Raw genomic sequence first — 22,414 nt, 5'->3', positions numbered from 1 at the left:
CAGCCTCTATCAAAAAAAGCTTGGTGGTGGTGCACACGCCTTTAATCCCAGTATGAGGAAGGCGTGGGACGGTCTCTCTGTGAGTTCCAGGCCAGCCTGGTCTGCAGAGCAAGTTCCAGGACAGCCAGGACACAGAGAAACCTGTCTTGAAAAAACAAAACCAACAAAACAAAACCTCAAAACAGCACAGTGGAAAACCACCAGGACATCTGGCATAGGAAGAGGGCTTAGCTACATCTTGACTGAAGTTTCCTGGATCCACACTTAGAATATCTCACGTCTGTAATTAGAGAACCTTCTTGACATGCTGAAGAGCCAGCTCTATTAGCCACTAAGAAATTCCAGGAATGTGGCCGAGTCAACACATTTCCAATGAAACACAGACACAAGACTGTGGAGAAAAACACAATGTTTGGAAGAAAGTGCATGAAGGAAGTCAGGCTCTGGAGGAAAAGCTGATTCCTGGCTCAACAGGAAATAACACAATGAACAAAGGAACACAGCAAGGATACCTCCAAAGATCAGCTACATTCTGAAGGCCTCTCCTGACGCAGGAAGGAGAGTGAGCACCGTAACATGAGAAAACACAAAACGTGACCTAGCACTCACTGACAGTGTCACAGACTCACGGTGCCCACCAGTAGCCAGGGAGCTACTGGCGAGTTGTTAGCTGCTGGGAAAGAGAAAGACAGCATTCTCTAAGACTGTATATTCCCTGGTAAATCAACCACGATCCACACATCCAAGAACACTGGGCCAGCACAAATTGGCCTTGAACAATTTGTGCGGCGAAGGGGCCTTGAAATTGCATGGGTAAGAATTAGGGGATGGGTCTGGGGAGAGCTCGAGAAGAAGACAGAGGGTCAATATGATCAAAACACATTATATGAAACTCTCACAGAAGTCATTAAAAAGAAGAAATGCAGAACAAGTCTAGGGAGCCCTTGAATTACAATCTCAACAATAAATTATGGGCAATGGCTGCTAAAAGCATCAGCTAGAAGACAGGTAGCCAGCTTTGTAATAGATACATCAGGCTGGAAACTTCTGAACTTAGAAGTTGGGCAAGGCCTCCTAAAGGGAAAACACAGTGAAAATACATCTAAAGAGATAAAGCTTTAGAGCCCTAAGGAGAACCTAACCCAACCAGTCCCTCAGATCCATTACAAGGGGACAGGAAATACAGGAGCCAGGGCAATGTTCTAACAAGAGCACAGAGATACAATCAGCTAGATTACAAATGCAGGCACCCTGCAAAACCCAGTCTCCTCAATAAATAAGGCCAAGAAAAACCAGTGGATGGAATTGTAAAAGACGAAAATAAGGCTAAAATTTAGACTCACTCAAATGTGCCCTCACCGACTTCATTTGATCCTGATTTGAACAAATGCACCTCAAAGGGACTTTTTCAGGATTGTACACTTTGACTACAGACCATCAGGTTACATAAGAATTTATTTTTAAGTTGTGAACTGTGATAATAATATTGTATTGGTTTGTTAAATGGATAAAACATTAAAAAGATAAAATAAAATAAAACATGGTACACATATAGAAACCCAAAGCAGATACTTGACATATTCCCCTTCTGAGGGAAAAAAAATTATCTTTCTGGTAGATGTGGAATTCCAAACAACTAAAAAGTAGGTCACCTGACTTCCATCCTTCAAAGGAAAGGGCTAAGGCTATCTCAGAGAGGTGAATACCACAAGGCCCAGGTTTCCGTCTGTTTCGGATGCTGTCCCGTTTAAAATGTAAGCATACATCTAAAGACAACACTCTGAAATACCACTCGCACTATATTAGAAAGCTTACGCGACGGAGCTGACAAGCAAGCATGCCTCTGGGGTCTCTTCCTGAAGCGCTGAGCTTATTTTCCTTCCTGCAGCTTTACTGATGGACGTCTTCAACTTTTTAGCCAGCTTTTTAGGGGTGTTGGTTATGGAAGAGTCCTCTGCACTGCAGCTGTACACTTCTATCTTTATCCGGAAGTCTGGGCCTGCTTCGCTGCTAGGAACAAAAGTAGTTGTGATGCTGGGAGTCGAATTCATTGGAAATTATAACTACAATACCTTGGCTGTTTCTACAATATTCAAAAATCGGTACTTAAAACATAATTGCTATATTTATTTAGTTTCCAAATGGCTTTAGAGGGTGGCTATAACTTTTAGAGCTGTTAGCTTCTAAACCAGAATCTTGCCAAGCAAGCATGAGTACCTAGCTGGTCAGGCAGCTTAACCTAATCAGTGAGCTCTAGGCCAGCAAAAGACACAGTAAACAGGCCTCCAGACACCTCTGCACATATATGCATGAACATCCCCACAGATGTTTGGACATTCACAGCACACATAAGAACATGCATGCATTCACACATACACAGCACACGCAAACAAGTGAGTGCTTTACTTCATTGAGCCAACATATACAGGCATAGTACTCAAAAAATAGAAAGAATAAGACACTATCATACTGTTTTTCCTTCACAGTCCTTTACTATCAAAACTTTAAAGTGTTTATATTATATCTAGAATTTCCTGAAACAACTATCCCTCCTTGAACAGAATCCATAGAACCTCAAATTCCCATTTGTTTCATACCCAGGGAGTCAATCCACTGCCTCAGTGTAGCCAACAGCTATTGACTTCCCACTATTTGGCTATAGAGATGGGAAGGACCACATTCAGAAATTCTCCAGTTTGGCTAGGGAGATTGGTTCAGCAGGTAATAAGCGTAAGGACCTGAGTTTGGGTCCCCAAACCCATAAATCAGATATGGTGCCCCCTGTCTGTAATCCCAGAAGTCCTTTGGCAAGATTGGCCCCAGAAGCCTACAGCCAGCTTGTTTGGTACATAAAACAGTGACCAGCAAAAACCAGATTCTGGCTCATACTAGGTAAAAGGCTAAAGTCTGCACTGGAGAGTGTCCCCTGACCTCCATACCTGCTCCATTTCATAAGTGTTCTCATACTCCCACACAAACAAACAAAGAAAATAGACAAATACATAAGTGAATGAATGGATAACTAGAAACTCTATGGTTTAGGATACACAACAACTGACTTCGCTTTTTCTAGGCACAGTGAGCTAGCATGAGCATAGAAACCCAGTGTGCTGTTGCTAAGAGAAAAATACACCTAGGAGCGCACTCATCTGCAGATGCAACCTGAAGACAGAAGGTAGTCAGCCAAGGGGCTTTAAAATTCAAATGGCCCACTGGGTGATGGTGACGTGCCTTTAGTTCCATAGTCCCAGCACTTGGGAGGCAGAGGCAGGCAGATCTTTGTGAGTTTGAGGCCAGCCTGGTCTACAGAGCTAGTCCCAGGACAGGATTCAAAGCAATACAGAGAAACCCTGCCTCAACCATTCCCCCCAAAAAATCAAATATCCCATCTACAGTTTGGGTAAATCCAAGGACCAACTTCCAGATATTTTTATAGTTCCTTACTTGGCAACTTCTAAACATACAGTATTCCTGGTAATGAGTAACAAATGTCAATATTTAGAAGAAATCCAGAGATTCATAAATATTGAAGACTTATTAAAAACAAGTATCATAACAAAAAGCACATTTTTTTTAACATTTAGAACATTTGTCAGCAGCTATTTTTAGGCCAATTTAAAATATTTATACCAAAAAAAAAAAATACCAACAAATCATATGTTGTCTTCCAAGTCATTTGTATTGTTCTTCCTGCAAGGGGGAAGGGAGTCCATCTAACTTTTGTCTTTGTGGCAATAAAAATAAAAAACAAACAAGAGTGGAGTGGTGTGAAGCAGAGAGCCAATTAGTGATTAAGTGTGTTTGTTTTGGTAAGAAAAAAAATGTCATTAGCAACATCTGAAAATAGAAATCAAGATATAGAGATAATGAAGGAAATACACTTTAGCCTAAATTATACAAGAACTTGGGACAATTCTTGAGGCAGGACATTAACTAAATTCCTTTCACTTAAAGATAACTTATAAAATGGCCTGTGTTGCTGCTAATAGCCCAGAGTGACACGTTGTTTTGTCCTATACAGTTACTCCAGGACACTAGCACAGAAGTGTCTGCCATGCTCCTGTCGGTGTTACGTGACTGGCAAAAGCAGTCCTCTGAAATCTCAAGTGTCAATGGACATGGTGATGGATGGGCTCCTGATGCCATGTGAGCAGTCCGGCAGCTATTACCACTCGATATGGAAATGGCATCTTGAAAGCTCCCAAGAAACAAATCCCAGGAGGCAGGAGGCCAGCAAAGTCTTTGAAAGAGAGGCCAGGAAAAACTCACGGTGGTTAAAAATGATCCCCACGGCTACCCAAGGAGCTGTTTCTGTCTCTCTGTGTGATGGCCATAATAAAATGAGCCTGCACAGAGTAGGGCAATAAAACAACCCTTATGATGGCTAGGCTGTTCTTCACTGTCTGAGTACATGAGAAGTCCACTATAAGAGAAAGAACGCCCAACACCACGATAAGTACTTAGAGAATGGCTCATAAGCAAACTTGCTTGACCACTTTATTACGTCCCACTAAATTTATGCACAAATTCACTGTACGTCAAACATAAAGCAAAATTCTATTATAGCTTAGTTGATGATATAAGTGTACATATTTATAAAAAGTTTATCAGAGCCAATGAGCCAACTATTTGCTGCTTTTATTAAGTACAAAATTTCTATTTTATTCTGAACCTTCCCCTTCCCCTCAAAAGTCTATCTTTTAAACATTTAAAGCTGTTAATGTTTTGAAAATGATCCAAGGACCGTCAGGACATACGCAGGCCATCAGAAACCAAAGGCAGCAATCAGCCCTTCTTTACAGATAAGAAAAGGAAGCAGGACTTCAGATTTCATCCTTTAAAGATTAAAGATACTTACAATATGGTGACGTTGTCAAAACATATATCTGTGATGGTCTGATCCACAACTACCATGTCGGTATCAAACACTTCGGCTCCCATCCTGAATAAACAAAAGATGGCGAAGCGTTGTGTGCCTAGAGGAGAGATGATGGTAGAAGCCATCACAAGCAGGGCAAATCACCCCTGTGTGAGAGAGACACTTGTCTCGCCTGCCTCAAACTGATCTGCCATAGTTATAGCCGCTGCTCCCTGTGTATGCAACGGTCCCTCACTTGACTCAAACCCGACAAGGCAGATAAAGTACTATTGGATCCTTGACTTTGCCTCACATAGTTAGGAAGTATTTGAGGTTAATGTCCATGGTCCAAGCAATACACAGATTTGTGAATACTGTGAATACAATAAAACAGAGAAAGAGAAAAAGAAGAGGAGGAGAAGATCACATCAAGCTAGAAACCTGTCATTACATCCTGTTAAATAATCTAATACAGATTAACGGGTCATATCAGAGAAAAAAAAGCAATAATACCACTTTTGCTTACTCACCCCAGGCATACATGCATATGTATGTATACATACACACTCATACACACACCTATATATATATATATACATATACATACATACACACACACGCACACAGACACATATGGAGGGGTATTTGTCTACCTTCCTCCTCATCTACCTTGAACCCATCACTCAGTTTCCCATCAACGATGGGAAAGTGTACTTGGTATGTGCCATCTTACTCTGAATTAGGGAATTGATAATACACAGACCTCATATCAGAAAACAACAGTTCACCAACACTGTGCTTATTGCCAAATGAAAGCGATTTATCTCAGTACCGATGAACTGTCCTCAGAAACCACAAATTTGTGTCCTGAGCACCAAAATAAACACTTCTGCTTACAAAATTAAACCATACTTACATTCTTTATTACTGAAGTGATCAGAGTCTTTCCACATTAGTGGTATTCGGATATCTATAAGGAGGGCAAAAAAAAAAAAAAAAAAAGACAATTTTTATTTCACCCATGATGTGAACCTCTGAATTCCATAACAGATTGCACCCATCAAAGCCAAGATGAAATATACACAGCACATTTTCTAATTATTGTTTGCAGTTGACTTTTAAAATACTTTATTTTTGCGCATATAGATGTTTTGCCTGCATGTATGTCTCTGCCTTAATTGCATGTCTGATGTCCATGAAGGCCAGAGAGAGGACACTGGATCTGAGGTTGGCTGTTAGCCATCATGTGGGTGCTGGGAACCCAACTCAGGTCCACTGAGCCATCTCTCTAGCACTACAGGTGATAATTTTAGAAGTTATTAAATATATGTGAAATTTAGAGATACTGGAAGGGAAAAGACACTCTTTTAAATAATCATTTTAGCTCCACATCTATGCCCTTTTCTTCTCCTCAGAATTATAATGCCTCCTTATCAGCTGTGCCACTCTGAGCCCATGTCTGTTTCTGGCCCAAACACTTCGTGGATGGAACCAAATCAGATATCAACAACTATAATCCCAATGCCAACACCATGACAGAACTGTTGTCTTTGGGGGTATCTGATTGTCACTGGGTCTATATATATGAATTTTACAAATTGGTCGAAATTTCCTCTTAATTTACTTAGGAACTAAGAATTTTTTTTTTTTTTTAACATTTACTCTCTTTCCTCTCCCTCCCCTCTCTCCCGTGTGTGTGTGTGTGTGTGTGTGTGTGTGTGTGTGTGTGTGTGTTTAGGTCAGAGACAACTTGTGAAAATTGGTCTCTCCTTCTATCATGTGTGTACCAGGAATTGAACTCAAGTCATCAGGGTTGGTGGCAAGCACCTTTATCTATTGCGCCCTCTCATGGACCCAGGGAACTAATAACTTCTTCAATGTTTTATCTTCACATAATGTGTTTACTTTTAACATTTTCTCTAACTTTGGCTTTTTGTTTGAGGGCTAGAGCTCAGCCCCAGGGGCCCGGAAGAGCCCCCACTGAGCTATGCCTGCAGCTCCTACCCTTACATTTTAATTAAGGTTATTCTTGTATATTTAATGCTTGAGGGGAGTTGTCTTATTGTAAATTGCATTTTTTCTTTCATAATAGTCTCTAGCAAGTTATTGCTGGTTTTAAGAAAAACTACCACTTTTTATTTATTTACCCTAAATCCAGCCACATTTTATTGAATGCTTTAATTCAAGAGTCCCAGTAACTTCCCTTAGGGTCATATCCATCCTCCATCCATTAGCTTCTAAAAGTATCCAATCTGCCTATTCATTTTCAATAGCTTCATTTTTCAGTCATTGCTTTAGCTACAATTCCAAAGCAGTGTTAGATTATGTTGACATAATAGACATTGTTATTTTGTTCCTGATTTTAATGGGAATGTCTTTGTCTTAAAATTATAGCCCAGCTGAAGGCCTGTCAGAACTCTCTTCTCACTTGACCACAGTGGCTTCTTCCTTCCATTCTACCATGGTCAATGGTTTCTCACTGTAGCTGTCCTGGTGGTGGTGAGGAAGCTTTAACTATTCACACTCTCATGGAAGGAAACCTATCCCAGGCTTCCTTAGCTGCGTCCCCATAACCTGTGGTCAATCCTGCTCACCTCGTCCCAACTCCATATAAACCAAGGGAGAGAGCATTTCTCATGTGTCTCCCAGTTGGCCATGTATTCTTCAGGCAGCAAAGGATCCAGCTTCCAATGACAGAAACACCCTCCAGATTCTGGCAAATGACTACCTGGGTTTGCCAGGTGGTAAACAGTAGTCCACCTTTGTTTCTTCTGTCTTCATTGGCAGTTCATGCCAAACTAAGACAACCCAAACAGGTTAGCTAACCTGATGTATCAGGTCCCAGACCATAATCTGTGAAGAGAGAGCTAGGGACTCGGGGCAATGGCTCAGTGGTTAAGCATTTGCTGCACAACCACAGTTTGGGGCTCCAGAACCCACTTAGAAGCAGGATGTCTGTGGCAACCACCTGTAATTGCAGCCTGGGGGGGGGGTGTCCCCAAAGAACGCTGACTCTAGAGACTAGTTAGTCATGGCCAGGGACCTGTGGGTTTGAACGACAGACCCTGCCTCAAAATCAATAAGGTAGAAGAATGGCTGAGAATGACTCAACCTCAGGGACCCGCAAACACAAGCACGCATGCACTTACACATGTCCACACACATGCAAGCATGCGCACACACACATATGAAAATGAAAAGTAAAAAAAACCACTGAGGTTCCTGGTTGACTGATTTTGCTTAGTTGCTGAATTTCAAGTTAGTGAAAACACATATCAACTGTCACAATGCCATTACCTGCTGTGGAAGGTATGGGGACTGGACCTGTTATTTTTATAATTATGAAGCTCTGGCCAGTGGAAACAGGTACAAGAAACTCAAAATCCAGGTCTGTCCCATTTACAGTGCAATCTCGGGAACATTATGACACTTGGCTGCAAATGTCCAGCGAGCCAAAATCATGTTAATGACACACGTGACCCATCTTCCGGGTTTCTTGGGAAGAAAAAACATGCTTTGGGGCAGACAGCCTCGGCTGTTGTACAAAGGTATCTGCGATTATGAAAGGAGCAGTCTTACCGCATTTTTTTGTTGTGGACCCTTTCTAAATGCAGTGGCAGTAAACAAGCACTCTCGGTATAACAACAGATGATGACAATCACAGGACTCACAGAACAGACCACCTACCTCATTTGCCTACAGAGCCGTGGCTTACTAGAAGCAAGGGAAGGAGGACAATATGTAAGTGATGGCAGAAGGTCTCCTCTAAAGATTTACAACAGTGAATCTACTCGTGTTAAACTGCATTTAAGCAGAGTAAAGAGGGCTCTGCAAATGGCCTCTGTTTGGCTTTAAAAGGACACAGTGCAGTGGGGCCTTGTGTCGGCCACAAGCAGACGAGCAAGCATGGACACAAATACCACAAAACAGGCAATGGGTATTTATGCAGCACATCTAATTCTCTGAAGCACTCTTTACTCTGCAGAGGACAATAGCTCCAAAAAGGTCCTAAATAAAATGATTGCCTGTCCTCCCTGCATGGTAACTTTTGTCCAGACATGACTGTGAGCGATGGAGATGGAGAACGGTCCCTTGTGCGGCAAACCTGGTGACACAGCAGCTAGGCACTCCACCTCAGGCCAATGGGATGAGCCAGCTATTGCTGGGAGCCAGCGCAGGACACACTGCTATTTCTAGCGTGTGCTGATTCAAACCTGCTATGCTAATCATGTGGCCTCTCTATGCCATTGTCTTGGGTAGCCCTGCCATTTTGGAGAAACTGAGACTACACAGCCTCAGCGCCATCTAGTGGCAAGATGCCTTCTAACACCGCTGACAGGAAGCATCATTCCAGCCTGAGTGATAATGGGAGGGTTTAGAGATGAGCAAAGAGATCCTGGAGAAAACACCACAATTTCACAACCCAATTAGATGTCCCAACCGGGGTTTGTGTTGACAAGGGAAGGAAGGAAAAAACAAAAAAACAAAAAAACAAAAAAAACTCTGCCTAAAGCACGTGGGTTGGGTAATGGGAGACAGAGCCAGAGAAAGAACTGGGCCAGAATGGAAAACTTGGCGGGGCTGGGGCAGCTTGGTTTTTACAAGCTGAAAGTGGTCAGTCAGATATCTATCCAGCATTCACTGAGAAATCAAGAGGAGCCAAGTCCAGTGTCAGTAGCTTTGGTGTAATGTGATAACAAAATAAAGATGGGCCAACCCCTACGAAACCTGCATCTTAGAGAATCGCTAAACAGACAAGGTAGGGAGAGAAAGCTTGTGGGTTTGTTGTTCAGCCTGAGCACACAGCAAGCAGGTCATTTAACACACCTTCCACACATTCCACAGCCCAAACAGAGAGGGACAAGCCTGCATGACGTATGTAACATAGGACATAGTTTCCCCAAGCAGCAATGTTCCACACAAGTGTAGAGCATACAAATACAATAGTTTGAAAGAAATAATTCTGATGGAGGCATGAACAATGAAATGGAGAGACTGGAAATACAGAATATACAAGGCCAGCAATGCTAGCCACTTTAAAGACATTCAGCGACGCAGGGACGCGTCCGCAGCGTACCTGACAGGGCAATCTTCCCTTTGCAGGCTCTTCGCACTCTACTTTCACAGCTCCCATCACTGCGAAGAGAAAAACACATCAACACCAACAAAGGCCTTTTAAAATAAGCAACTACTTCAACTCTTTCACAAATCGCTGAACTTTAAAATAAATACACACCTATTAATATTAATGCGGGACATTTGGCTCAAAAGATGTTTGGTCGACAGTTAGCTAGCTTTCAGGGTGATACAGAGGTACACTCTTTTGCATTTATATAAACTATTATACTTTCTAATAATATGTACTGGTGACACTAAGATGGTGGCCTTGCTAACACTCAACACAATGGACAGTATTTTCCCTGTCCCAGGAAACACAATCACAAAAAATCCTACATTTTGAGTTTATCGCCTATACTGGCCTGAAGGAGTCAGGTGTTTCCCAAATCATGCTGTGGGCTGCTATCACTGAAGCCGAAAGACACCCCCACATCACCTTACACTATAATTTATGTGCAGCTGGAATAGTATCTCATTTCTTGTAAGTTCCAAAGAACCAGCACACAATCGATTAATATGAGAGAATAGAGAGCAGAGAGGAAAACAGAAACCCTCTATCAAGGGAATTCTGAGATGTAAGACAACCTCACTCCCAAAGTTAGGGCTTCATATCAGTCAAAACAAAGTGACAGGCCATTCAAGCTGGAAGATCATGCATTCAAGGCCAGCCTGTGCTACCTCATAAATATAGCAAGGGAAGATGATAAAGACGGCTCAGTGGATAAAGGCATTTGCAGTCAAACCTGGGGATCCGAGTTTCATCTCCTAGACCCACATGATGCAAAGAAAGAACAGATTCCTGCAAAGTTATGATATAAAAATATTATCAAACTATAACATAAATCCAACTAGCCATAAAATTCTGCAGAATTGAGTCACTCTAAAAAGAAAAAAGGGGAGAAAACTGAAATCTCAATTTCTGAAACTTCAGTTACTTTCAGTTTAGACACCTTTGAAAATGTTATTTTAGGTGCAAAAGTGGGATGCTTCCCCAGTTCATCCAAATCAACCTAGAAATTTCTAAGTACAGTTGTTTTATTAAGTTAAAGATGTATATGCTTGAAAAGCTGCAATGGTCATACCAGCTCTGAATGCTGCCAGTAGAGTCAAACCAAGCAAAAAGCAAAGGTACAAAACAGTGGACCCCATTCATGCAAACCCAGTTCAGAATGCTATCTTGGTAAGACCTGCACACACTAATTTTTTTTTTCATAGTGAGGATCAAACCTAGGTAGGGCCCATTACTCTACCACTGAAACACAATCTTAACTTTTTTGTAGATTCCTGCCTGTAGGTACAGAAAATGAACAACAGAGGGCGCCAACCTGCCACTCTGTTGCTCAAAAACCTGTATGAAAATGCTTTGGGTAAACACACCTCGGCTTGTTTTATATTGTTCCATATGGGGGTTTTAAACGGCATTTCTGTGCTGGAACTGGTTCATTGTAACAAAAAATAGCATAATGATAACAATATTTTACATTTTCTTAATGAAATAGTAACAGGATTCTAAGTGGTATTCTGTCATTTGAAAGCATATTATAAAGCCCTTCACCTTTTATGCACATAAATGAAAATTAAAACATTCAGAATACAAAGTATAGAATTTAAAGCCATCCTAAAACTATGATGATAGTAGACTCATGATGCCCTTAATTATACCCCAAATATGATATAATCAGCCCCTTTCCAGACACCAAACCATCTAAAATTTAAGAAATTCAGCAGAGTCTCTACATATATGTTTCACCACAGAACAACTACAAGCACAGAATTTTTCCTTCCTATCTGTGCTTTTTCTTCTTTTAACTTACAGTATGCAAGCAATAAAGTAGGAGACTGGGGTGTGAGGACAGGCAATCACATTCAACTCACAGAGTTATTCCGGCACCATTAAAAACTCACAATTACGTTGAATGACACACATAATTAAATCCTATAAAGGACTCTAATTAGCATCATTTTATTTTTACAAAGCCAAATAAAGCATTTCAGACTTTTAAGTCGAGAAGAGAGGGAATGGCTGGGGTTGGGGGATGGGGGCTGACGGAGGACAGTGCTAAAACGTACGTGTGGAAAGGATGCTGTGTGCTGAGTATCACACCCAGCACAGGGCCTCACCTGGCCTCAGGCTCTGGGACCGCTGCTGAGAAGGACAGGTGGCACATGCATCTTTGCAATGGTGCACGCAGCAGATCTGGGCTTGGGCTTTACGTCACCACTCTTCATTACCACTTCCCTCAGGGAGGTGCTGTCTGTCTGACAGCACCCACACACACAGAAGGGACACACCAGTTAGCTTATGCAGCCGCAGGATGAAGTGACGATTCTAATTCACCTGCAGGATTCTTTAAGGTGTCACACAAACAGGAACCTGCACTGTGAGTGCAGAGGTTCTGGCTCCGGCGTGGAGCCTAAGCTCAGGGAGAAGGTACACTAAGTCACTTGCTGACATCACCAGAGTCTAAACCCACAGTTCTCATGAAGCAGTCATCTGAGACTCTCTCTAAACAGCACACCAGAGCCTTGCTACTATCAACAAAAAAATTAGGTCTCCTAAAACTCCCACCAACAGCCCAACCAGAAAACAGGCACCACAAATACCACTCTTTGGAAGACATGAAAGCCAGTTCCCGGAGGCCTCATCCCAGAGTTAGGTAACCATCAGCTGATACTACACTAGCCCAGAAGAGAAGAGAAGAGAATATGCTTAAAGCTTGATAACACTTGTGGAATACCAGTACTAGATCCTGGGGGCTTGAAATGTACTTAGGTTCAACAATTGTTAATATTGTAGAAGAGATATGTGGACAGTGGTGGTGCACACCTTTAATCCCAGCACTTGGGAGGCAAAGGCAGGTGATCTCTGAATTCAAGTCCAGCTTGGTCTAAAGAATGAGTTCCAGGACAGCCAAGGCTGATAGAGAAACCCAGTCTTGAAAACCCAATATGTATATGGGAGGAAAGAGACATGAGGTGGGAGAGAGGACCCATGGACGTTTAGCATTAAAATAAAAAGAAGGCAGTTAACCAACCTTAAGAACCCCAAGAAATGACGTCATACCCAAGAACCAGAAAATCAACCAACCAATGTCCCCCAAAAGCATCGTTATTAAAAGCATGATCCACTACTCTAAAAACAAAACACTACTGAGTAAGAAGCCAAGAAAGCCCTTCTAGCAACATCCTACTTACACCACCAGGGTCTTGGTGCAGAGAAACATCTCAAAGTTATTATGAACAACAATAACAACTGATAAAAAGAGACCATCATATCTATACAAAACCCTATAGAGAGAGTCAGCTCATGAAAATATTCTAGCAACCATATATTTAAAAAGGAAAAAATACCAAAACCCAAACACAATACTCCTGAATGAATTACTTGAAGTTAAACAGGTCATTGCACATGAGAACGAGGAGGTAAATGCAACTGCAAGAATCCAAAGCCCAAACACGCAGACAGAAGCTAAAACCCAGGCAGATAGACAGTGAGGAGGATGAAGGACAGAACTGGAAGGGGTAGTCAGTTCTCAGATCAACACTGAAGAGCACATTCGGGATGCAGCTGGCAAGGAGAAAAAAAAGTCGAGCACTAAGAGATCACAAAGGATGGTCACAGAGGACAGGGCCAGCATCCAACATCTGTGTGAGTGGCAAGAGTTCTTAAATAAGAAAGAAGAATAAACTAGATAAAATTAGCAGTTCATTTTCTAAAATGAAAATTTTCAGAAAAGGGTCGTGTGTGTGTGTGTGTGTGTGCGTGTGTGTGTGTGTATGTGTATGTGTGTTTGTATGTCCATAACTAGGCCTAAGAGTTCACCTTATACACATTCAATTTCAACATTAAAAACAAACAAATACTACTTTCAAACTCCAGGCACAAGGACCATGTTATTTACCACAGAAAGATAATCAAACATTTGTTTTTTAAAAAATACAAAGACGTGGAAGATTTTCAAGACTCAAGGGTAAAAATTGCCACCTAAAACTTTTGCAATTAGAGAAGCCGCCTTTTAAGTAGCATCTCTAAGGGAAAAAACTTGAAATTTGCAAGGATGTGAAGAAGGCTGAGAGAGGACTCATTTGGTAAAGGACCTGAACAAGCATGAGGACCTGAGCTCGACCCCCGGGTTCCAGTGTAAAAATCCAGGTGGGTAAGCACATTTGTAATCCCAGCACTGGGGAGGTGGACACAGGTAGGTCCCTGGGGCTATTTGAAAAGGGTAATTAAAAGAAACCAAAGGGATATAGCCAGATGCACTGCATGAAACTAAATCAAATTTTAGTGAAAAAAATAAACAAAAACCCCAACTGTAAAAGATTTTGAGCAGTTGGGTGAGGGTGAATATAGAAAATTATTAACATTTTTGCATATAATCATATTTTAACTATGTTCTTAAAGAAGGATACATGTCGCACTTGCTATCATCCTCAAATGCTTCAACAGAACAATGTGTGTTCACACGCACACAGAGAGAAGGCAGCGGATGAGCACACGTGGCCAACCAAGTGAACACTTGCGGATGTTTATCTATGAAAGAGCTCAAGATAAAGAAGTGGTTTTTCAAAGGCAGAAGTAGGCAGATTGGGACTTGGTGAGCAATAGAAGGCAGCAAGAAGCTCCGAACACAAAAGGAAGCAACAAGGGGAAGCAACACCCAGCTAACTGCTGTCAAAGTGAATCTTACTTTCCACCGTAACTGTGAAGGGGAAGGAGAGTGGCTTCCTCCTCCTCCTAACTGCAGAGCGACGGCTTTCTGCCTTCAGTTCTTCTAAGCACGGCAGAAGCCCAGCACTGCTCCGGAACGCAGGAATTAAGTTGATGCACAGTGCAGCTGTCCTGCAGCCCTGGTGTGAAAAGGTTTCAACTGAGCCAGACAACCTGGTCATGTTCATCAGCTGTCAGTGGCGGCTGCAAGACCCAGTAGGAAGTCCCAGAGAAACTCATTCACTCAAATCCTTTCAGGGGCTGGGGAGATTGCCCAGTAGAGAGCAGCTGGAGTCCTTGCAGAAGATCTGAGTCTGATTTCCAGGACCCACCACTGGGTGGCTCACAACAGCCTGGAATGCCAGCTCTAGGAGCTCTGGTATTGTTTTCTGGTCATCAAGGGCATGGTATTCATGTACACACACACACACCTAAACATAATTAAATAAGGTAAAACTTTTTTTAAAAAAGTCATCTCGTGCCAGACATGGTGGCACATAACTGTAATCACTGCACTTAGGAGACAGAGGCAGATTGGAGCCCTGAGTTCAAGGCCAGCCTGGCCTACACAGAAGGTTCTAGGCCAGCCAGGTTTACACACTGAGGTCCTGTCTTTAAAAAACAAACACAAAAGCCATTTCATTATCGGATACTAGATTGGTGCTGTTCCTGTGTCTCCCTGTCTTAACTTGTCTTAAAATGTGGTTATTTCCAATCCTCTGCTGTTGCTATGTGATCTCCCAAACACTGTTATAGCACGGACTCTTTTTGCTTAAAAAGTTATAGGAGGAAAGTTTTTAAAAGATAGACATTAACCCTTATAATCACTTGACTGCTTTGAGAAGCAGAAAGAAGCAAAGCTGGTGTCGGGGGAAGCGGGGAAGAGGGTGAAGTACAGCACCTTTCGGGTCCTTGGGTCCCTGGCCTAGGTCTGGGAGAACTATGTTCCCAGGACAGGCTAACAGTCCTAGTTTTCCTAGTGAGGACCACCCTAGATGATGACATTGGGACAATTTTATTAGTAATGCTGGGCATACAACACAGACACTAGGAGATTTCCTGAGCACTGAAGCATGCCTTTGGGTGTATGTCTGCATGCCCACATAGAGGCATTACCTCATCACACTATAATGCACCCACAACACAATGACTGAGGCACACAGGTTACAGCATCTACAGTAAGGTAAGGCCAGTGATGAACTAGCCACTTTGTAGCTATGTGTCAACTCTATCACAATCCTATGCTTGTTTGATTTTTACAGACACCTTCACACCTTCACTGACCTGTCCATACCTTCCTTTTAAGGAATTTAAGGGAGGGACATGGTGACTCACCCAATGACCACTAAAGCACACAGAGACTTCTCACTTCTACCATAACTACCAACAACAAGGGAGCCTAATGCCCTGCTAAGAGACCCTGAAATCCAGCCTCTAAAGTGAGCTTACCCAAGGTCCAGAAAAGACCTGGCATTATCTGTAGCTTAGGACACTATATGATACACAAGTGCCCCATCTGTTCCAGAAGGGCCATGTGGAGTGACAGAGGCCTCAGGACCAGAAACTAAGCAGCAAGCCCTGGCTGGAGATAGTTGGCAGCTTCGGAGGACACCACTCCCTTCCTGGGAACTTGCTCACCATGGGAAGGGCTGAGCTCATCTATTTTAAGTTTCCTTCCACTTACATGTTTATAATCTGTGGCCCATTCAATTTCTCTGAGTTGCTGTTGGAAAAACATGGCTATAAGAAATTTGATTTGAGTGTTTCTAAGCAGTTAATTTTATCAAGAGTTATTTTCATTTTACAGGTATGGGTGTTTTGTGTGCATGTATGTATGTGAACCATGTGCATGCCGGGAGCCTGAAGAAGAGGGCATACGATTCCCTAGCACTGGAGATACTGATTGGTTGTGAACAGCCAATGCTCTTAACCACTAAGCTACCTCTCTAGCACCAGCAATGAACTTCTTAAAGACACTCTTCTATGGATTCCACATCTCTCCATCTCTGCCCTTTCTTCTTGAAACACTCCCTAGACTTTGCTCGTAGGCCAGGTTCACATTGGAGCCCATACTAAGCAAGGAACTCTCATCAGAAGTGGCTATTCAGTGAGTTCACTTTGGCCTCTTCTGTCCACACAACTGTTATGTTGGCTGGCACTTTCATGTTGACCTTTAGGGGGTATGGTGACCTGACTTTTTGTTTTTGTTTTTTTACTTATACTTAAATACCGTCCTGTTCAAATACTGAAGCACATTAAAAAGTAGGTAAACTACAGCACTAACCGTCTTCCAGTTTGACTTGTAATATGTTCCTCTGACTTCCGTAGCTCCGCCGTGTATGCCTCTATCCGAGCATTGCACACCAGGAGGTTCTTAACTGCATGTAAAACCTGGTCTTTTTTTGTACTCAGGGAGAGCAGCTTCCATATTCCTTCTCGCATTCGGATTTCTAAGTCTATTTTCTCTCGGATGTTGCAGTCCTAAAATAGAGAATTGTTAGTATGAGGTAGCAACAGTCTACAACTGTATTTAAGACAGGCAATGGGAAATGTACTAGACATCATCTATTTTCATACCATTCTGAGAATGAAGCAAGGTTTTTGACTAGTCGCTCTATAAAAATACAGCTCTTTTAAAAAGCTATTTGCAAAATTCTTACATTTCTTTCATTATTGGGAATTCTTCCCAACATACTGGCTAAACAAAACAGAGACAAAGATAAGCAAAAACAAAGCTACTATACACCCCACTAGCTTAATACAGTTCTCAACATTCATGTCTACCCAGAACCCTAAAATGTGCCCTTATTTAGACACAGAACTTTGCACATTGTTAATTAAAATGGGGTCAAATTGGATTAGAATGCATCTCAAGTCTTAGTAAGGCCATGTACAGACTGACTCAGAGAGAAGGCCACGTAAAGACACAGACACACAGATGCTGCCAAGAGGACACACACAGGGCTGGTCTTAAGAAGACACACAGGGTTTGAAAGCCTTCTGATGACAGACACATGAGGATGTTACATGAAGACAGAGATGGCACACGACAGGTTAATGGCAGCAGCCAGAACCTGGAAGAGGCAAGCAAGAGCCTACAGAGGGGGGTGGTGCTGTCAATACACTGACTTCTGGCTTTTGGCCTCCAGATCTGGGGAGGACATGTTGGTCATATATTATGATTGTTATGGCAGCCTTAAGAAATGTACAATAAGAGGACGACCCTGAGTGTTGAGACTCTGCAGCAAAGCTGAGCAGGTTTCTGGGCCCATGTTACCAGGAACTGGCTAAGAACTGAATCCCCACGGCTAGCATGTGGGGTGCTGTGGGTGCCATGGGGGTAGTGTGGGCCACAGACTGGCAGCTGATCCTGGACTGGGTGCCTTACATGGAGGGCAAGTTTAAGAAGGATGATTAGGCAAATGCCTGCCACATACAGGATCTCTCTGGCGTCACACCCTGCTGCCTCAGAAACTGCTTAGCCTAATGAAGAACACTGAGGAAGCCTGCATCATTCCAGGAGCCTCTAAAATGATGGACACTTGGGCTGCCTTATTGATGGGTGTAGCATTAAACTTTGTTCTCACACCTCAAAACAAAATAAAACAAACAAAAAGAAATGTACAATAAGCAGCTGGAGAAATGATGGCTCAATGGTTAAGAATGTTTGCTGCTCTTACAGTGGACCAGAGAACAGTCCCCAGGACACAAAAATTGCCTGTAACTTCAGCTCCAGGGGAACCAACACCTTCTTTGTTCTATACATGTGTACATAACGCCCCCCCACGCACATAAAACATATTTTAAAGTATATAATAACAACCATGAGCAACAGACTACCCACATGCACAGATCATGAGTGCTACACACATGCACACATCATGAGTACTAAAGAAGTTTGAGCTATGGCTGAGGGACACTGAATTTGCCCAGAAAAAACTCTGTGAAAGAGCAGACAGCAGAATAAGGAACACAGAGAAGACTGGGCTGGTTATCACAGTGACATTGGAAACAAAACTCAGAAGCCAAGGCTAGAAGCTCCATGCCTGAAAAATGCCAGAGGCCTCAGCTGCAGGGACAGAGGCTCAGTTTATTTTGGTGTCACCAAGAAATTTCTTTGTAATTTAGTTCTGGTTCTTAGTCTTTTGTTCCATTTAATGATAATGCAACAGGCTCATTCAATACACAAGTCTCATTCATATCATTAAAAGTCTACAAACAAGACACACAGTTCTCAATTCACTCACAGTAAGATGTGAATATTGTAAGCCATGAAGGTCCTCTTTCTGTATAAGCACATAACTCATGTGTGTTTAAAAGTTACGTGATGATCTTCACTTCAGCAATAAAAACTGTTACTTTCTCATTGTACCAAAATATCAATTTAAAATGTGCAGAGAATCTAATGATAAAAGTGCCAAATACTAAAAGGACAATCATTTTAAAAGAAAGAGAAGAAGAAACCGGTTGGAAGAGTTGACAGTCTATGATGACTCCCAAAAGCAAACTGCTGGATGGCTTGATTTGACTCTCCAAGACTAAAGTGCTGAAATATTCACATTGGGGAACAGATCTGCTTAATTACCTTCTGTTATCCTATGTTAGAGTCGTCACATGCTAACCTTGTTACGTAGTGTGCACCAGCATCAACCTGGGCCACCATATAAATACTGTCCCTTGCCAGTCTCCTTTCTTTGCCTCCTTTCTTTCCCTCAACTCCTCTCTCATCTGTGTACGACTTGTTGGTCCAATGACTTTCTCTTTTCATGTTATCGGCAGTTAATTATAAGAATCATCTATGTGGCCCATATGTCTACAGTAATAAATGGTGGCAGGCTGGTTAGCGCTGGCAAGGGCGTGCTGGGAGCACTTGAAGCTGGGAGGAGCCGCTTTACCCCACAGCGCAAATATAAATAAATGCCAGCTGGTGCCCCCAAACTCAGCTTTGCCTTTTAAACACAGCAGTGAAACAGTTGACTGAACTGGCAGAGGTTCTGAAAGCTCGCTGCTACATCAGAGAATCAACGGAGACACAGAGAAAGAATCATATCTGTACTCCTTACAGTATCATATTAAAATGTCTGACCCCCAAAAATCAGGGTCTCTGGGCACAGGGCTGGGCATTTTTTTTTTTTTGGAACCTCTAATGTCATGGTTCTCAACCTGTGGGTCGTGACCCTTCTGGGGATCATACATCAGATATCCTGCATATCAGATTCTTATTATCATTCTTAAAAGCAGCAAAATTACAGTTACAAAGTAGCAATGAAATAATTTATGGTTGGGGGTCACAACAACACAGAGAACTGTATTAAGGGTCGTAGCATCAGGAAGGTTGAGATCCACTGACCTAGTGCTTTACTGGCTGGAACAGACAGCTATTGTCAGAAAGTGAAATTCAGAAATCGTTAAAATTGCAACAACCTGAAGAAACCAGCAGGGGGCCACAGCCACACTACATACCAGCCTGGACTTCAGGGTGTCCACCTGATCTATGAGGAAAGCCTTCTCTGTAGTTGTCACCTGTTGAAAAAGACTCACATAATTGCAGAGGTTTGGGAAACAATAGAGATAAGAACTGTAAAGTCTTAAAACAAACAAAAGCTCATACATGGGAATTAAGATAACATTCACTAAGGAAGTGAGGCACACATGGCAGATATTACTAGAATTTCATCCTTTTTTTAATTTTTGAGACAGGATTTCTCTTTGGCTGTCCTGGAACTGGCTCTGTAGACCAGGCTGGCCTCGAACTCATAGAGATCCACTTGCCTCTAGAATTTCATCCTTTACAGCAACAAGAGTTAGCAAACTACAGCCTGGTTGGTGCCTGTTTTTGTAAATAAAGTTGGACTGAATCGCACTAGCTCATCCTGGCTGTGGCTACTTTCCAACCACAATGGCCAAGCTGAGAAACTTAAAAGACTGTGGTCAGTAAAATGGAAAATATTTACTATGTGATCTTTTACCCACTCCAGTGAATATGCATTATAGACTAGGACCCTGCCTTCTTTGCCAATGCTTGTCAAGCAGATAGAAGAGGGCTGATACACCAGAGTGAACTAACTGCTAAATGTATGTAGACGTCATCTTTGAACATGCTCAGTTAACAGTGTGTACGACTGCAGCAAGTTTATGTTCCCCGCACTACTTGCTGGCACCCACCACTCTATATGGAGAAGGAAATCTCCGACCAACACCACTTACCAGCTCTAGTCAAGTAATGAATTACAGAGCAAACGGACTCATCTTTACTTAGTAAGCGAACATGGTACTGCTGGGGAGAAACTGATGTCTGGGGAGATCCAGTGAGAATAAAGATCGTGAAAGGAGGGGCATCCACTGAGCACACAGTGATGCTGTCTTCCAAGAGGGCTGAAGAACTAAAATCATCACTGTCGCTGCCACAGCCCAAAGGGCACAGCCAGGCACAGTAAACAATGACTTGGCCAATGAGAAAAGATGCTCTGTATGCATCCTGCTGGAGTGTTGTAAAGCAAGTCCCCAAGAAGATTGGGTTAGTTACTCTCCTTTTCAGGGTTCCACTTTCTGAATAAGGGCCAGCCTATAATCAAGTCAAACAGGCACTCACATCGCTGTCCTAATATGATAAGTAGATAAAGTTGGCAGCTAAGATGGAATGGGCAGCGCAAAGCTAAAAACTGAATAGGTGGACCCTTTAAAAGTGGAAGCCAAGGGCTGCAGAGATGGCTCAACAGTTAGGAGTGCTTGTCATTCTTCCAGAGGATATGAGTTCAGTTCCCAGAACCCACAACATGCAGCTCACAACCACCTCTGACCAGCTCCAGGGGATCCAACACCTTCTCCTGACCTCCCAGGTACCCCACACTCATGTATGCGTGCATATGTGCAAGTATGCACACACACACACACACACACACACACACACACACACACACCAATCTTTGGGATACATAAAAGCAGAAATGGGGAGACAGGGAAATGGCTCACTGTACAAGCATGGGGACCTGAGTTCACAGAAAAGCCAGGCACCATGGTGTGCCCCTGTAATCCCAGTGCTGGTGAGGTGAAGACACAGATCCCAGGCTTACTGGCGGTCAATCTAGCAGAAAATGTTCTAGGTCCAATAAAAGATTCTCTCTCTCTCTCTCTCTCTCTCACACACACACACACACACACACACACACAGAGCCAGGCATAGCGGCACACACCTTTAATCACAGCACAGGGCAGACAGAGGCAGGCAGATCTCTGTGACTTTAGGTCGACCTCCCCTACATACTCAGTTTCAGGGTAGTCAGGGGCTACATGGTGAAACCTTGTCTCAAAAACAAACAAAAACAAACCCAAAAACAAAACAACAACAACAAAATAGTGGAGAGCAACAAAGGAATACACTGAAGCTGACCTCTGACCTTCGTGTGTGTGCACAGACAAACATAACTACACACATGTGCACAGACACAGAGAAGAGAAATTAGAGCTAGTCAGCAGTGTACTGCCTGTCTAGACGACACAGGCTCCTGAATTTGACCTCCAACTCAATAAAAGAGTAAAAATTACAAAGCAGGTGATCTAGATTATGGGAAAGAGATATCTGAAAGGTTTTACAATAGAACAGCACAAAGACCAGAGAACAGCCTTATTGTTGATCCCAAGAAGTGACTTTTAAAATTGAAAGCAGGGATGGGCGGCTTAGTAAAACAAGAAATAATCCATAAGTAATTCTGACTAAAATTCCTGCC

The 22,414-nt window shown here is 42.5% G+C and overlaps 1 protein-coding gene across 2 annotated transcripts in view; it reads right to left on the bottom strand.

The window, feature by feature from the left end:
• Positions 1-22,414, bottom strand: part of Rtkn2 (rhotekin 2) — a 59,841-nt gene that overhangs the window by 35,079 nt on the left and 2,348 nt on the right. The window contains exons 2-6 of one of the 2 annotated variants that reach the window (XM_051186853.1): positions 16,972-17,168; positions 9,936-9,994; positions 5,775-5,828; positions 4,859-4,976; positions 1,816-2,010 (exon numbers count right to left, since the gene is read on the bottom strand). In XM_051186853.1, coding sequence (XP_051042810.1) covers positions 1,816-2,010; positions 4,859-4,976; positions 5,775-5,828; positions 9,936-9,994; positions 16,972-17,168 — 623 coding nt within the window. The remainder of the gene's footprint in view (positions 1-1,815; positions 2,011-4,858; positions 4,977-5,774; positions 5,829-9,935; positions 9,995-16,971; positions 17,169-22,414) is intronic. The other variant, XM_051186854.1, reaches the window with a different exon arrangement.

Source organism: Phodopus roborovskii, unplaced genomic scaffold (genome assembly GCF_943737965.1).
Source record: "Phodopus roborovskii unplaced genomic scaffold, PHOROB, whole genome shotgun sequence".
Lineage (NCBI taxonomy): Eukaryota > Metazoa > Chordata > Mammalia > Rodentia > Cricetidae > Phodopus > Phodopus roborovskii.
The sequence above is the reverse complement of the archived record's forward strand: the minus strand, read 5'-3'. Positions and strand labels throughout refer to the sequence as shown.